General features: G+C 44.1%; 1 protein-coding gene and 1 long non-coding RNA gene across 4 annotated transcripts in view; one reads left to right on the forward strand and one right to left on the reverse strand.

Moving 5' to 3' along the window:
* Positions 1–16,593, forward strand: part of LOC144762245 (uncharacterized) — a 637,926-nt gene that overhangs the window by 58,049 nt on the left and 563,284 nt on the right. The window lies entirely within an intron of this gene.
* Positions 1–16,593, reverse strand: part of VEGFA (vascular endothelial growth factor A) — a 74,370-nt gene that overhangs the window by 9,466 nt on the left and 48,311 nt on the right. Inside the window, exons 6-7 of one of the 3 annotated variants that reach the window (XM_078647388.1) lie at positions 3,343–3,396; positions 657–788 (exon numbers count right to left, since the gene is read on the reverse strand). In XM_078647388.1, the coding sequence (XP_078503514.1) occupies positions 657–788; positions 3,343–3,396 (186 nt within the window). Of the gene's footprint in view, positions 1–656; positions 789–3,324; positions 3,397–16,593 lie in introns of all 3 variants that reach the window. The other 2 variants (XM_078647387.1, XM_078647389.1) reach the window with 2 other exon arrangements.

A 16,593-nucleotide genomic window follows, 5' to 3' on the forward strand; every position in this document is an offset into this window, starting at 1 on the left:
CTCAACAGGAGTATCTGGGAACGAGAAGATTTGTTTGCATAAACAACTTTTTGATGCAAAACTTTAATTTTAGATACACTTGATCTAGAAGATCTCTAGAGTAACATGATGCAGTACTCAACTTGATGCAAGAAGTGGCTGAACTCAAAGGCGTGAATGTCTACATGGATCCCCATCACAGTTGAATGCATTGATAATGTTTTCATATTAAAAAAGAAAAAGATTGTGGCTATTATATCGGTAGAATGGAGTAGTGGGGACCTGCAAACTCTAATCACGAGTTTTTGATAACCATGATGGACGTCTTGCTTCAAAAGAGAGAAAAGAATTATGTTCCTCAAACACTACTCGCTCATAGAAGTGCAGAAATCGCATTGTGTACCCTATTTTCAATAAAAGGCAGAAAAAACCTCAAACTGAAAGCAAGGATGTTTATTTTTGTAATTGTATAACAGCAACAAAAGAGAACCGTATGATCCCCTTTACAGAAGATGGAACATACTGTTAAACTAAAGCTCCAAGCACCAACGTATCCCCCTCCCCAAGAAGCAATATTGCTAAAAAGTAGCAAGCAATCTTTTAATCTGAGCAGTATCTTTTAAGTTGTTTTATTTAAAAATATCTCTTCTTTGTCTTCTGGCAAAAAATAAACTAACCTGCAAGTCCTTTCGTTTAACTCAAGCTGCTTCGACTTGCAACGTGAGTCTGTGAATTTGCAGGAGCATTTACAGGTGAGGGGGTCTTGGACAAACAAGTGTTTTCTCCTTTCTTTGCAAGGTTCACAATGACTGCAAAAAGGCAAAAGGGAAACAGAGTCTAAGCTACAGCGGCTTCAGCAAGAGAGAAACGTTAACATGCAATAACATCAAGGCCCCTCCCAGTCCCACCATCCTACCCACCATGCCACCATCTTTTCCCACCTTCCGCCCCCAATGCCAAGAACCGAAGGTATCACAATTCCAAAGAGACAGCAGATGCAGAGAGAGAGAGAGAGAGAGGACAGAAGGCTTACAGAGCAGAGAACTTCGAAAAATCCTGCATTTTACGGGAAAAAGCGAGGGTCCCAGCACACAGTGCGGCAAGAGTAGGTCATTTTTTTTTAACTATTTTCTGTTTTGAACACATGTAATATGTCACATCAGCCCCATGATTATAGCACAAATTTATATTTACAAACCGAATGCATGCCACACAATGAACTGCAATGCTAACCTCTACGCAATCCATTAGAGTTCTATAAACAACAGCGCCGGGCCATGGAGTAGATGGACCTTTTCTCATCTTATGCCGATGAACCAGGAGTGCAGGTGCCCAAGCTCATAAATAACTGGTGGTGAATGTAGTAGTATAGCAAGGATCACCTGTTAATTTAAGTTACTTTACAGAGGTTTTGAGAGACATTGGTACCAGGAATCCATTTAGAACAACTCCACCATTTCTGCAGCAGTTTTAATAGCTGCGTCTTGTTGGGAAACGTTAGCAGACTGCTATTTTCGTCAGGCTGGTGTGCAGCAACGGCTATAGTGAAGGCGGCTGGTGAGAAAATTCTGAGCTCAAGCTATAGCCTCAAGTACGGACCTTCTTGATATGGGCAAGACAATTGCGTATCAATATCCTGCAATATCATCTAGGTCTAATGATGCTGGGATAATGACAATACGATTTAAAGATACCCTATGAGACATTCGGTACCGTGCGGTTTCAAAGTTTTAAATGTACTACTGTGGTTTATTCCTAACATGTCCTGTACAAACTCTACTGGAAGATGACCACAATGTCACGATGAAGACTCTTAGTTGCCCAGAGCATAGGCCAGTTATCACTTTTATGGCAGCTAGTATCATCACATTTTCTTTAAACTTGGGGTACAGACCCTGTTTCATCAATAAAAGATATACTTTTGCTCCTTTTAGACGTAACTTTAATTTCCAGGCAAACCTGGAATCCCAGTTTGTAGCTTTTTGGATACTAAATTCTCTATTCTTACCATATTTAGTACCATGCAGCTGCGGAACCACTATCAGTTAACAAGGCTGCTGCCACATGGCTTAGTGCAGTTACGTTTTGTGAATGAAAGGGTGCAAATTGTACACACAGCAGAGTCAGCTATAGACTACCTGCCAACTACGGGTGTCTAAGCAAACACAATTTTTTCAATCTGATTATTTTACGTTGAATTTGATGCTCCACTTAAATAGTTTGCCTTCACATGTAGGAGTAGAGGGTGCCTCGTATTGCTCCTGTGTCTACACCAAGCCACCACGGTACATGGGTGGTAGGCCTAGAAGAAAATTACACAGTTTCATGGATTTAAAGGGGTTGTGGACTCAAAGGCATCTAGCTCAGCATCTGATTAGACCAGAAGTGAAGGCTACTCATAGATTCTTTAGTAGCATCAAAACAAGCCAAATACGAACCATTGACTGTTAACTTTCGTACAACTGCTGAAAGGATCATAGCAGCGGTTTCCAGGCTACTTTCTAACCATGTTTCTATGTTCAACATTTATATAATATCAACTATTACTCAATTTTCGTATCCTACTCTCCTGTGACTATCTGGAATGGAACACCTCATGCTGTCTCATGCATTTGTTCTTTGGGAAAACAGCAAGCAAACTTGTTGACAAAATCTATAGGGCACAAGTTTCCTTCTAATGCAGGATTTTTTTCAAGCTGCGAGGAAAAGAGAAAGGTAAGCAGACCATCCCAGCTGGAGACATGCCTTTTTTAACCACGACACCCCCGCCTCCAACATCTAACGAGATCTTCACACAAAATCCAAGCAAAACCAACAACAAATTCAAACAAGACAAAAAGGTACACCATACAAAACAAAAAGTACCCTCAACAAAAAGATTTGCCACAGTGACTACACACAGACAGAAGCTGTTAAACGAAAGGAGTGTATGTATGTGTGTTGTTCCTAATGGAAAACTCTATGCGCTTTTCGCACAAGGAGGTTTGCTCCCTTGAAGAAGGAAATTGGCATCGGAAGTATTGCGATTCTGGCAACAGAAGTGACTTCTCCATGGCAGCTCAACACAGTGACTACCCACACCAAAAAAGCAATCAACGCTTTCTTGATATGTGTAGCCTCGATCTCAGATTACATTTACACCTCCACCACCATCACCAAGACAAACAGCGTTTCCACTGTTATCAGCTGCAGATTTGCACAACCACTTATACAATCTTGATAGTAAGGCTGCACGTCCAATGTCGGCACGTGGGACAAGTGTCCATATGTGTCTAATTGGGCTAGCAGAAAGGAGGGGATAGGTTCAAAGTCGCAACAGGACTGGGGTACACGATACAAACGTACAAGCAGTGTGGTTTGTACCGGCTTTTCTTGCGCTTTCTTTTTTGACCCTTTCCCTTTCCTCGCTTTGACTTTCTGGAAGAAAAAAAGAAGAGAGCAAGAGACAGAGCAAGAATTGCAAAAGAAAAAAAAATGTCAGCGTGTATTGGCCAAGTCTACTAGAGGCAGAACCGAAGAGGAATAGCGGCAGAAGAATCTTGGAGGTGCCCTAATGAGAACCTAATTTTCCCAGATCTTGACTTGTAGTGGGCAAAATGAACAGCTAAAAACTGGGTACATTAAAATCTGCTTCTTTTTTTAGTCCGCCTGGAGAGCAAAAGTTGTTTCTATAAAACTGCTCTCCAAGAGAAATAAAATAAGAATTCATTTCTTGCCCAATCACAAAAAACGTGTACTTTCTCCCTGGCCCGCAGAGCAATGCAAGGAAGCGTCAGCTTCCCACTGTTATTCTGACTGGCTTTCCAAAAGCAAGCCAGAACTCTGTAAAAACAAAGACATATTCTGATTGGGTGGAATGCACCAATAGAACTGTTAGGTATATTGTTTTTTGTATTTCTGGTTGACAGCCTGTTAACCAGTCAGAACCAGTCTCGTTACAATTCTGATTCGCTGCTGGGTACCCGAAAAAGGATTACTTAATGACCATAAACATGGGTTGCCCATGACAGGGTGTACAGACTAGCTATCTTGCAGCGGCCTTTGGCCCACAGTTTTTAATGACTGTGGATTATGGAAAAGGCAAATTCACCTGCCGATGGGTTTCTGCATACTGCAGAAATAAAGAAAAAAACATTGTCTACCACTGATCTTGACTATATAGAACATATCCCATCCTCAAATGTCAGCTTACAACTGAAAGATGGGCCTGAGGTTTTAACAGAAGGTAAGTGCCCAAATGGCAAAGCAGGCTGTCCATTCTCAATGAGTTGGGGCGCCGTAGGTAAACCTACTGTTGTATCTAGCTAGGTCCTTAAACTCACACAGTACATCTGAGCCAGGACTATCAGAAAACAAACTCCTTTTCTTATTTTTAAACAGAACGTTCTTATATGACACGTTACAACTGAGCGGCCCTGGGTGTAATTACTCCTAGGGTCATGTTGGTACTGTATTAAACTCCTGAGGAAGCTCCTCTATTCGATTTATTGCCACGGTCATTTTCTAACTACGTACACTCCTGGTATCCCTTCTTAACTAGGTTATCATCCTGAGGTCTCTGCGCAACTATTAAACTGTTGCTCACTCTCCCTCTGTATCAAACTCCTGAAGTAATTTCTTAACCTCATTCTACCCCTACGGTTTCTCCTCTACTGAATTTATCCCAGAGGTGTTTACTCTTGAGGACACAAAACTACTGCGTTTTCACTCAATGCTGTTCCACTACTTTAATCACTACACGGCCCCCATCTTAACTAGGACATATGGCAGAGATCACTTCTTAACCACACATACTCTAGGTGCCACTTTTCTATTTCATTAAACTCCTGAGTTCAGGTGTACTGTTGAGTCCACTGTATGTAATTCCTATAGCCAGTGTTTTATTGTTTTACACTCCTGTGGTCCATCTTTTACGGTCTTAAACTCCTGAGGGCACTCTGCCACTGTATAATTTCACAGAGACACTCCTCCACTATACAATATTCTCTCATGGTCAGTCCTCAACTGTGCTATACTTTTGAAGTCACTCCTCTAGTGCACCACACTCCTGAGGTATCTGTCCCGTTTGTTCCTCTGTTTCACACTCTATAGAGTAAAGTCTTCAAAGCTCACTCCAGTGGAAGGATGATGCGGACGCGGCTGAACCTGACAGCAGGGACTCTTCTAGCTGGATCGTGACTACAAACAGATTGACAGTAACGCTTACTTTCTCTGTGGCGCTCTTGGCAGAATTTTAACTATTGCTCTCACTGAAACCGTATATTGCACTTTTTAACTACTTACCAGAGCAGTACACTCCCTCGCCCCGGTCCGACGCGGCAAGTGCCGTTGCGCGGAGGGCTCTTGGGAGTTGCAGGCACTTCTGGTTGGGGTTAGCGCGCTAATCTCCGGCGCCCCCACCACTATTTAGTTGGACGCCTGTGCGCACGCCAAAGGCAAGCCCGTCTGCTCCTTGGACCGGGCTCAGGCCCAGCCCCTCTCCCCCCCCCCCCCCCTCTGACCCCCCCCCCCCGGCTCGGCCTCGTCAGATTCTAATAAAACAATGTACTTGGGTACCGAGCTAAAAACCTTCGCCCAGCAACTCCTGTAACTATGTGCCCTCTCATTGAGCTAGATGCCTCACCAAGCGGCCCCTCTGCTGCCTGTCCTAACTGTGATTTCAAACTAGTTACTCAGCCCAGTTCGGCTATTTCTAAGGCGCATCCTGCCTATTTTAATCATGAAAACATCACCGCTGCACTTATAAATGCACGCTCACTAGTTAAACATATGTACGAGGTATCAGACTTCTTAATAGAACAGAACCGTGATGTTCTTTTCCCAACTGAAACCTGGACAGACCTTTCATCGGGACCCGACCTTACCGCTGCTACCCCGGAGGGTTATGCAGCCTTTAGACAAGATAGACCTAATAAAAAGGGCGGTGGGTTAGCGATAATTTATCGTAGTAAATTCACACCTAACATAGACAATATACCTTCTTAGACTTGTGAAGCAGTGAATTTTTCTTTCCTGCTCACCCCTTCTCAAACTTTTAAGGGTATCTTACTTTATCTTCCCCCAGGATCCTGGACAGAGTTTCTTTCCACACTGAGTAACTTGTTGGAGCCCCTGGCAGCTGAACCCACTCTCACTATTCTAGGTGATTTCAATTTTCATCTTGAAAATTACTCCGACAACGATACGATCAAGCTGCTCTCAGAACTAGAGGCAGTAGGTCTTTCACAACGGGTATCCAATCCCACACACTTAGCTGGCCATACCTTAGATGGCCTTTTCTCCAGCCATCTACCTAAAGAGTATTCTTCCCTTGGTCTAGACTGACCATCACGCGGTCATATTTAATATCCATATCAATAAAAAACTGACACCTAGTACCTTTTCAAATACGCCTGTAGTAATTAGAACCTGAAAGACCATAGATCCTTAGCTCCTCAAAGTACATCTGTCCTCAACTCAACTCAACCAGAAGCTTCAGACCCTAATTTAACATTGTCAAATTACTCTAACTGGCTGCATAATGTATTCAATCTGTTGGTGCCAAAAAAAAAACTTTTTGAAAAATCTCTGCTCTCCATCGACCCCATGGTTCTCTGAACCCCTTAGAGTACAGAAGAAACTGTGCAGAAATGTTGAGAGAGTGGCTTAAAAATTGCAACAACCAGGGAAAAATCCTCTATAAAGAAGCACTTACCAAATATAAATTGATGATCTCGCAGGAGAAAAGCAAATATTATGTCGCACAGATTGAATCTGCGCAAGATTCCAATAAGCATCTCCACCAGGTAGTTGTCAAACTATCAGGACAAACATCGAACGGTAACTCAGCTCCCTCACAGGCATTATGTGACTCCCTGGCTAACTATTTCTTTGAAAAAGTGAATAATATCTACACTAACTTTCGTCTCAGACCAAAATGGATGACCAGCCTTTAAACCTTGGCACCACTGAACATTCCCCCTCCCTTATGCAATTTGAAAGTACATCACCCGACCAGATTTCAAATATAATCTCCACCATTAAGTCAGGCTCCGCCACCGACCCATGCCCTCCAGCCATACTTAAACTAGTAGTTGACATGGGTGCACTGACAATATCTAACAAATGTAATGCAATGTTTACATCAGGCATATACCCCAGGATATGGAGAAAAAAAAACATCATTAAACATTTGTTAAAAAAAAACAATCTGGAACTGAATGAAACAAAGAATTATAGACCCATAGCTAGTCTGCCTTTTCCGGCCAAAATTTTCGAAAAAGTGATGAACATCCAGTTATCCAAGTATATTGAAGATCACCAACTCTTGGATGAAACACAATTTTGCTTCCGTAGGGGACACGAAACTGAAACGGCGCTTATCAAGGAATTGGAAGACATCAGGATTATTTTAGATCCGGGAGGGACGGCTGTCCTCAAACTGCTGGATCTCTCAGCAGCTTTTGACAAGGTCGATCATGCCATTTTGATCGACCATGTCACAAAAATAGGTTTCAAACACACAGCTAGAGCCTTGCTGACTTCTTTCCTCACCAATCGTACACAATCATTGAATCTCGGCACTTTTACTTCCTCCCAACTGGCCCTCCCGTGTGGTGTTCCGCAAGGATCACCCTTAAGTCCGATACTCTTTAATATCTATGTGTCGGACTTAGCTAAAGTAATCAAAGCACATGGGATGGGCCTCACATCTTATGCCGATGATACGCAACTGGTGCTTACTGTACACAATGATGGTGATAAAGTAGCAGCCAACTTTCAGAATGGCATGCTGGCCATCAGTAGCTGGATGGCCAACAATCGCATTAAGCTAAACTCTGAGAAAACAGAGGTTATGACATTTGGTAAATTGTCATCCATCTGGTCCTCCTCCTGGTGGCCACCCTCATTGGGTCCCTTACCACTACTTCCAGTCACCAAGGTCAGGAATTTGGGCGTCATATATGACGACAGTCCTTCGTTCCCCACGCCAACTCTGTGGTCTCATCATCATTCCATAAGTTGCGAATGATAAAAAAAGCTTCTACCATTTCTACCCCTGAATGTGGGAAAAACATTAGTAAGTACCCTAGTCATGTCCATCATTGACTATTGTAATGGTCTTCTTATTAACGCCCAAAGTAAGGTCATCCACAAACTCCAAGTAGTCCAAAACTCAGCAGCCAGAATGCTACCAGGAACTCCTAAATACAAGCCAATCTCCCATGTCATTCAACAGTATCACTGGCTCCCTGTAAGGAACCGCATAAAGTTTAAGGCCTTGTGCATTGCTTACAAGGCCACCTGCAACTCTGGACCTTTGTTTCTCAACAAGGCTCTAGATGCCAATATCCCTGACCGGGCCCTATGTTCTTCTACAGCACATCTGCTTAAGGTCCCACATACTAAAACCGCATCATGGGGTGATAAGCGCTTCATCGTTGCCACAGCAAAACTTTGGAACTCCTTCCCAATTGAGATCAGATCGAGCCAGTCTTTAATAGCTTTCGGAAAATTGACAAAAACTGGTTGTTCAACCAATAAGTTCCTCTGTTATCTGGTTTATGCCCGCTGTCTCCTGCGCCGATACATCGACGGGTATTTGTGCGCTCTACAAATCTCATAAATAAATGCTTAACTAGTGCCACCTTGGTTTCTCTCCAGGTCAACTTCATTGTTTCGGAAAGGGACTGTTGGAATTAGCCATGCGTTGGAATTAGCCATGCGCCAGTGGGTCGCGGCATTCCGTTCGATCCTTCTGCCCACCAGATCCATCCTTTTGCTCTCCTTATCCGGTGGTGGGCCCGAGGTAGTGGGTACGTTAGCCCTCCTCCTTGCTGTGGCCGTGATAATGGAGTCTGCGGAGACCGTGCCCTGAATGTAGGCCGGGTCCTTTGTGGAATGCTTGTACTTCTTCTCAGTTCTGGGAGTTACTGCCTTGCATGTTGCGGGCTCCCTGAAAGCTTCCTTCCCCTGAGCCAAGACGCTCTCGAGCATTGGAAGGAACTGGCTCCTCGTTTGTGTTGGGAGCAATGTTTCTAGAAGGAAGTCTGCTTTCTGCTTCTCTTCGTCAAGCTTGAGCTTGAAAGCTGCTGCGGCAGCTTGTATCACCGAGTTGTAGGCCCCGATGTCGTCCGGCGGCGAGGGCCTCGAGGGGTAAGTGTCGACCACCTCCTCCGGGCTGTCGATGTCGACATCTATGTAATCTACCTCCTGTAGGTCAGAGGGTGTCGAGTCTGCGTCCGTCCTGCTTTCCTCTTCCTCCCCATAGTTGTAACTATCGTAGGGATTCTCGTACTCCTCCTGGTCGTCGATCACCTCGACGTCCTGGTCTTGTTCCTCGACGACTTCGGCGATCTCTTCCTCCTACTCGACTGCCTCCACCACCGGTGGCTTGGTCTTGTGAGGGATCGTGAAGGCCTTCATCTTTGCATCGAAATCTTTCTTCCGCTGCATGATGTTCTCCATTTCGGCCTCGAGGCGCCTTCTCTTCTTCTCCATCTCTGCCGCGTGTTCCGCGTCGGATGGGTCGGCCGTTCTTTTCGGCGGATGGTTCGTCGCCGTACCTTTCGGCGTCGAAGTTTTCGACGTCGACGTCGGACCGGATCTTGGGTCTCTGGTCGTCGTCGTCAGTTTTGGGTCTTTCTCCCTCGGCGTCGATCGATCCTTTTCGGGGACGATTTTCGACGTTTTCTGCTGATCAGCAGCCCTCGGCGCCGGGGACTCCTTCTCAGAGGATCCGCTGGGCCTGGGAGTAGTCGCGGACGCCGCCTTTTTTGGCGTCGGCGCTTTCAGGGTCTTGCCCTCGATTTTTCTAGACTCAGAGTCTCTCGGGTTCTTGGGGGCCGAAGAGTCTCCTACCTTGTCAGAAGTCTTCGTGTAATCGGTCTCTACGACCGTGTAGCTGTCGTCTTCGGCGGCAGCGTTGTCTTCTTCCTCGGAGGACATCCCCAGCTCGTTGAGGGACGGAGTCGGGGCCTTCCCCTGCAGGGTGGCGTGTGCTACCCTCTGCCTCTCTCTCACACGAAGGGTCTTCGGGGCGAAGGCGGAACAGGCGTTGCAGTCTCCGCTTTCGTGGTTCACCGGTAGGCAAAGGTTGCATACCGGGTGCTGGTCCTTCTGCGCGTACTTGTGGTGGCAGTTACGGCAGAACTTGAACGGCGTGTTGTCCATCATCGAGCGTCCAGGGCCTCTCTGGTCGCGTGTTCGTCGACGGTCGTCGATGATCTCGATGAAAAAACGCCTTCTCCTTGCCGGCTTTTCGTCGATGAAGTCCCCTGCAGTCTTCAGATGACTTCTCCTCGTCTTTTCTGTATTTTCTTTCTTCTTTCTCCAAAAATGTCTGGAGCCCAAACGGGAACGATCCAGACCCGACTGCGGAAAAAAAGAATCTGAAGATGGCGCCCAAGAGTGGGAGCTTCCGCAGGAAGCATGCCGACGTCACCGGAAATACACCCAAAGGGGTGTGACGCCGACGCCCACCTGGGCTACAAAAAAAAAAAAAAAAAAAAAAAAAAAAAAAAAGAAAAGACTACGAATCCGGACCCAACCACAAGACCGCGGAATAATGCACAGCATAGTGAATCCAGAAAGATTCACGCTGCAAAACTGAATTTTTGTGTACTATTGCCGTAGAAGAACCATAAACTACTCCTCATTGTAGGCACACTAGACCTTTACTACTAGCTTACAGAGGCTTCACTGTCACAAGTATCTACATTTCAAGACCAGAGTTTAATATTCTGAGAATTTAAAGTCAGACATAATGTAAGGAAAGGGGCAGGATTAACAATTATAAATCTGGAGACAGCCAGTATCGTAAAAAAATACCTACACCAATGCCACATAATGGTTCTAAAGTAACTGAAAGATTAGATATTAGAACACAAAAGCTAAGATAAAAGAGTTTCCTTTAATTGGCTATCTCATTAAGAAAAATATCAAACCTTACTGAAACATTAAAATATGGTAATTTATTGGAAAAATTAGTTCGGTTCATAAATGTATCCAAAATACACTGATCATATCAGTTAAAGTGCCAAGCACATAGATAGTTTACACATCCCTTATGCAGACTGCTAAAATAAGTTAAAAAAAATAGGTAAGCCATAGAAGCTCTGCACAAAACCTTTGTCCATGAAGCTATACAACTTCTATTGGGACAGAAAAAGATCAAAATTTTCTGTGCAGTACACATCTATATGTGGCAGTACAAGTAAGCAGCAACAGGTGATAATTTCAAATAGACGATACGCTCACAGTGCCGACACTATTTAAGCTGCCATGAGACAAAGTTGGGCATAGCTAGCTACCACCATAAAGCCCTTCTTCTCTCCTCCAGAGAGCCCCATAGGGGAGCATGGTGTGCTCACCAAATGTATATTTACAGGCAGTGCATTGGAGACGCCTAGAAGGGTTACAAAGCCATGGCTCTGCACTTCGGAATTCCAGGTACTATCAATTTCACTTCATCTGCTTGATTTATACCACTCGGACTGCATGCACATCCATGTAATGGGGCATCATGCTGAAGCACTGGAGGTGGGCTTCATTTGAGGGTGATAGATCCTCCAACATGCGCATCTTACTAAGTAGACTACACACATCTTTCTTTAACCGCGAGGCCTAAAAGCTACTTAACACTAATCGGTTCAGTGTTCATGCAGGCCTATTAAACAGATATTCAACCAGCGTGGCAAGCGGTCTAATACTGTCAACTAAATAGCATCTGTCAAAAGAATAAGGGCCCGATTACGATCTTGGTGGATATTCCGTCCGCCAAATACAAGTCCATTATATGAAACTTGTAATACGACGGATGGGTTATCCGTCACGTTTGTGACGAGTATCCCATCCGCCAAACTCATAAACAGGCTCTAAGACTCCCGAATACAGCGTTTGAAATAGGTTTACACGATCCGCAAACCTGCAGCTTAGTGCGATAAGGGAGATGGGATTGACCTACTTGTAACATCACACAACGTCCTTCAGACATTTTTCATTGCGGGTGTACGTCTTAGTAGGAGCACACCATCTAAGTAAAAGCACAGACACGTGTGCTTGTGAGAACCACTTGCATGCAGAGCCGTATGTGCTTTTGTTTAAATTAATAGGGATAACAGTCCAACTCAACAGGTACATAAAAATCTTGTACCTCTCTGAAGTCAACGCAGCAGAAGGAGGCAAGCAAAGCTGGGACACAGCAAATAGTGTCGGTCAATCACACCGGCAAGTAGAAAAGCAGCAAGTGGCCCACCTTCTAGTGCACTCATTAATCTGTAAGCACGGACACTCGTGGAAGGAAAGCACACCGCGTATAACCAATATTGAGGAGGCACATCCCAGACGCAATGCTTCAGTGCCCAGTACTGTTAAACCCATCACTAACCCACGCCTCCTTAACTTAACATTTATCCCATCACTACTCCTAATATTAACTCAATATTTCTCCTTCAGGGGATTTCCAGTGAAAACCATGAGCAATGAACAGTCTTCTCACCCATGTGCGCTATCCCGGAACACACCTTCCCAAAACATACAGTTTACATTTTTTTTCTATAAAAGCCAATTTGTAAAAAAAAAAAAACGGCTATATTAGCCTCTTTTCTTTATAAAAATGATAACGAAAAATAGTCATAAATGTATTAAAGTGACAAGAAAAAAAAACTCGGACCATTTTTAAAAGCAAGGGCAGTGTAGCTAATTAGGCTGCAGTCTGAAAAGGTTAAAAACGGACACTTCTTTAAGCAAGCCCAATCCACTAGTATCCCATCATGCCCTTGTCAGTGGCAGTTACTCCAGATTTTTTTCCACCTCCTTGGTTCAGGATCCTGGAGCGCAGAGCTCTACCTTTTTTTTGGCTTTTTTACTGGCAAAAGAACTTTCGGGAAAACGTGAATGATTTGCTTCATTCAGTGCCTCTTCAGTAAGAAAAAGTGTTTTTCTTTTTAACTTTTTCTGACAGAAAACATTTTTTCCCCTCATTCATTGACTGTTCAGTAAGAAAAGAATGTCTGCTTTTATTTTTTTTTTTTTTACTTTTTCCGATGGTTAACATTTTCTTTTTTCCTCAAAAGTGCCCTCTACTTTTGATTCGGACTCATCCTGTGGTAGAAAGATAGCAAGAATAGACTCACCGTTTTTGTATTCTTTATCTTCCAGACACCCTTCTTCCAAGTGAGTGTGAATTTTGTCGGGAGATGTCAAGAAGAAGTCTGAGGGACAGAAACCATCTGGCTACTTGGCAAGGATGAATACCGAAGATACCAGGAATCGCAGTCTGGAAGGTTCAGTGAGCCTGGAAAACTGTCTCCTTCTGCATAAGCTCAGATTACCATTTTGTTTTTAAAGAACTCTTGGTCTCCTGGATAAGAACCTCTGTTTCTCAGGGCTAATCCTATCCCTGATTCAGTGACTGCCTCAGTGGCAAGAAAAAGCCATGCTACTGCACCACTATCGACATTACCTCCACAAAAGGACAGCAAGCGTCTGGATTATGTGGGACACAAAATGTGTGGTACAGTGGTTACCTTTATGAAAGCAGCAAGTGTGACTGTTCTGCTGGGGAGATGTGACCGGTCTCTCTCTAACTCCTTACAGAGATTTGCTGAAGAACTTCCAATAGACAGGAAAGGACTTTAATGAGATCATCTCAGAGTAAATGATGGTCGCTTAGTAGATAATCAGTGCTGCAGCAGACTCATCCGATCTGGCTGCACACACACATCGCCACAGATGATCATGAAGTGTCCTCGTGGTTATGGCTACTGCTCTATAGCCTAAAGTGCTACAACGCTTTCTCAACCTTCCTTTCTCGGGTAACTCCCTGTGAATCCCACGGTGACGAACAGGTGAACAAGATGAAGACAGAAATGGAGGGTTGTTGGATTAGAGAAGAGGAAGGATTACACTAAAAATCATTATACATATCAAGACCATTGATATTCCCAATCAGGTGCTCAAACCCTTCAGTGACCTTTGTAGCAACACTAGCAGAGGAGCAGTACCAAGCATGCTGTCAGTGAAGAAGCAAAGGAGGTCACCATTTTTCTGGGGCTGCAGGGAACTCTCCAGCAAGAAAACAGTCACTCCCCCTTCACTCTCCATTTGTCAGCATGAGGGGGGGGGAAGAGTATCATCAAACATCTGTGAGAGCAAAAGATTTTTCAGGCAGGTGGGTACTGAATTATTTGTAAATTGGCTACAATCTCAAATTCAGGGCCCTTCCACTAGCAGTCATCCTACGAGTTCAAATCACTTGCATCTTGTAGCAAACAAAAAAAAAAAGTCTAGCACTGGAGAAAATCCTAGATTCCCAGAAAGTAAATGAAATGTAATCTCATTACTTTCTGGCTGAAAAAGAGAGTTAATTCAGAATGATTCTCTGCCAAAGTTTAGCTAACAAATGGAGTAAAAAGAAAAACAAAAGAGAAATTCAGGATGCCAACCCTACACCACATCTACGCTCACCTACTTCTAGGAGACTGAATGCATGGTGTAGACTTCCAGGATGCCTATTCTCACTCGCGACTCATCAGACGTAGCAAAAGCCATTTTCAATAAAAGGTCCATCAGTTTGGGCTAATGCAGCCCCACAAACTTTCAAAGTGCATGGCAGTGGAGGCAGCACATCTGAGAATGGTAATCGTTGTCCACCACAATTTACTTATTTCAGTCTGATGGTGGTCAGTCTTCAGTGCTTAGGTTTACAAGTCAATATACCAATGTTAATCCTGACTTCAGTTCAGTCTATTTGTTTTCTTGGGACTGTGCTGGACACCCAGAGTATAAAAGTGGAAAAACTGTCTTTTCTAGCCACCTGAAATTTCTGAATCTTCAGACGCTAAAACATCTGACAACCATGCATGTTTAACAGCCTTGTGCATATTCCTGGCGCCTGCCTTCACATGAGACCTCTACAACAATGCCTCGAGGACCAGTGGTCCCAATTCTTGTAAAACTGGGAAGATATGGTGAATTTCACTCCAGCAGCTATCCAATTATTCCCATAGTGGTGTAATCCAGTCACTCTCTTAATGGGAGTTCCTTTCCACCATGATGTTCTCAACCAGGTGATACTAAAGAGTGTACTCTGACAGGTTGGGTTGTGCGCATGGATCATCTCCAGACTCAAGGCACGTGGTCCCAAAGAGAAATGGCTTACCAAATCTGCCCCCTGGAACTCAGCAGTTCACCTTGCTCTCAAGTCTTTTCTATTGGCTTTAGGTCCAACTCCATTCTTCCATTCTGACAAAGAGACCTCCCCCCGGGAACTTTATGTGGTTCTCTCAAAATTCATGGGTTCTCCTTTGCACCAATTCACACAGCTTTTCTTTAACATATATTAAGGAGACAGCTTTTCTGCTTATGGCTCCATCTGGCAGTAAACAAGTTTCAGGCCCTATGGTCCCATGAATCGTACACAGTATTCCATAAGAATAAAAAGGCCGTGCAGACGCATCAGAGATTCCTTTCAAAAGTAGTCTTTGATATCCAACCCAATTAGTAGGCCTGGGCGGAACTTGTGGAGTTTAACTTCACGGAATTCCATGAAGTTGCCCCAAAAAAAACTCCGCGGAATTCCATAAGCGTGCAGAAATAGGCACGTTAAACTGTGATTTAGCACTGGGAGCTCGTTCTGCACTGACAAAATCAGTGCGAGTGGCACTATGTGACGTGCCAGATGGCGCAGCTTCTTGAGCTGATTTTGCTGCCGCTTGAGTAGATTTTATATTTGACTTGCAGCTCTTGGACCGGTTGCGACAACCCGTGTTGGAGAAATCTCACCGGGTGCCCTCCCAGCGGCTGAAAATCATAATAGGGGATGCCAAACCTCACTCACAAACTTACTGCTTGTGAGACGCGCAAGCGCAAAAACTCCCATGTGGTGTTTGGTGGATTTTGGCCGGAACTCTGAGTTACAAGCGTAATGTGGAGTGGCCAAAACAGCGCCAACTCTGCCGGCAGAATATATTGCCATCCCCTATTAATCAGGCCATTTTGCGTTCAACATTTTTTCTCCACTCCAGCAAAAAGGTTTCTGCAGTCATCAGATGTTGAAAGAGTTCCAGAATTTCATATAGACAAAACAAGAAAAAATGGAAATGAAAATGGATACACAGTGAGTAGTGGGCTTGTTTGTACAGGTTTATACACTTCTAAATTATCTAGTTCCTGAGGGATTGCCTTCTATTTTACCAGAAAGCCAACGAGGCTTTGCCTGGACACCTAAGGCTAACTCTACAAGACGCAAAGCAGCAACTATTGCTTTGCTGAGCAATATTCTTTTAGTAGAAATACTGCTATGCAGCCACCTGGAAGTCGGTCCATGGCTTCACTAGACACAACGGTCTGAAATTCAGCACTGGAGCAGACACTTAAAAGGGTAAAGCCTCCCTTATAAATCTGTTTGGGTAGACTGAAGCATTTTTTGTCTCTTCTCTACCACCACTCTTTAAGGGCTGAGCTTGTTATTCTATTCGGTAATTTTGATTATCAATGGCAGTCTACTAAAGGAGAACGAAAAGTTAACCTAATTCTCCTTTGGGGGAATCTCCATTGAAATCATACATAGCCCTTCTTTTCAGGCACAAGAGTAGACATTGAAGGCCTGCGTGGCAGGAGCACAGGTCTCCC

Source organism: Lissotriton helveticus, chromosome 6 (assembly GCF_964261635.1).
Source record: "Lissotriton helveticus chromosome 6, aLisHel1.1, whole genome shotgun sequence".
NCBI lineage: Eukaryota > Metazoa > Chordata > Amphibia > Caudata > Salamandridae > Lissotriton > Lissotriton helveticus.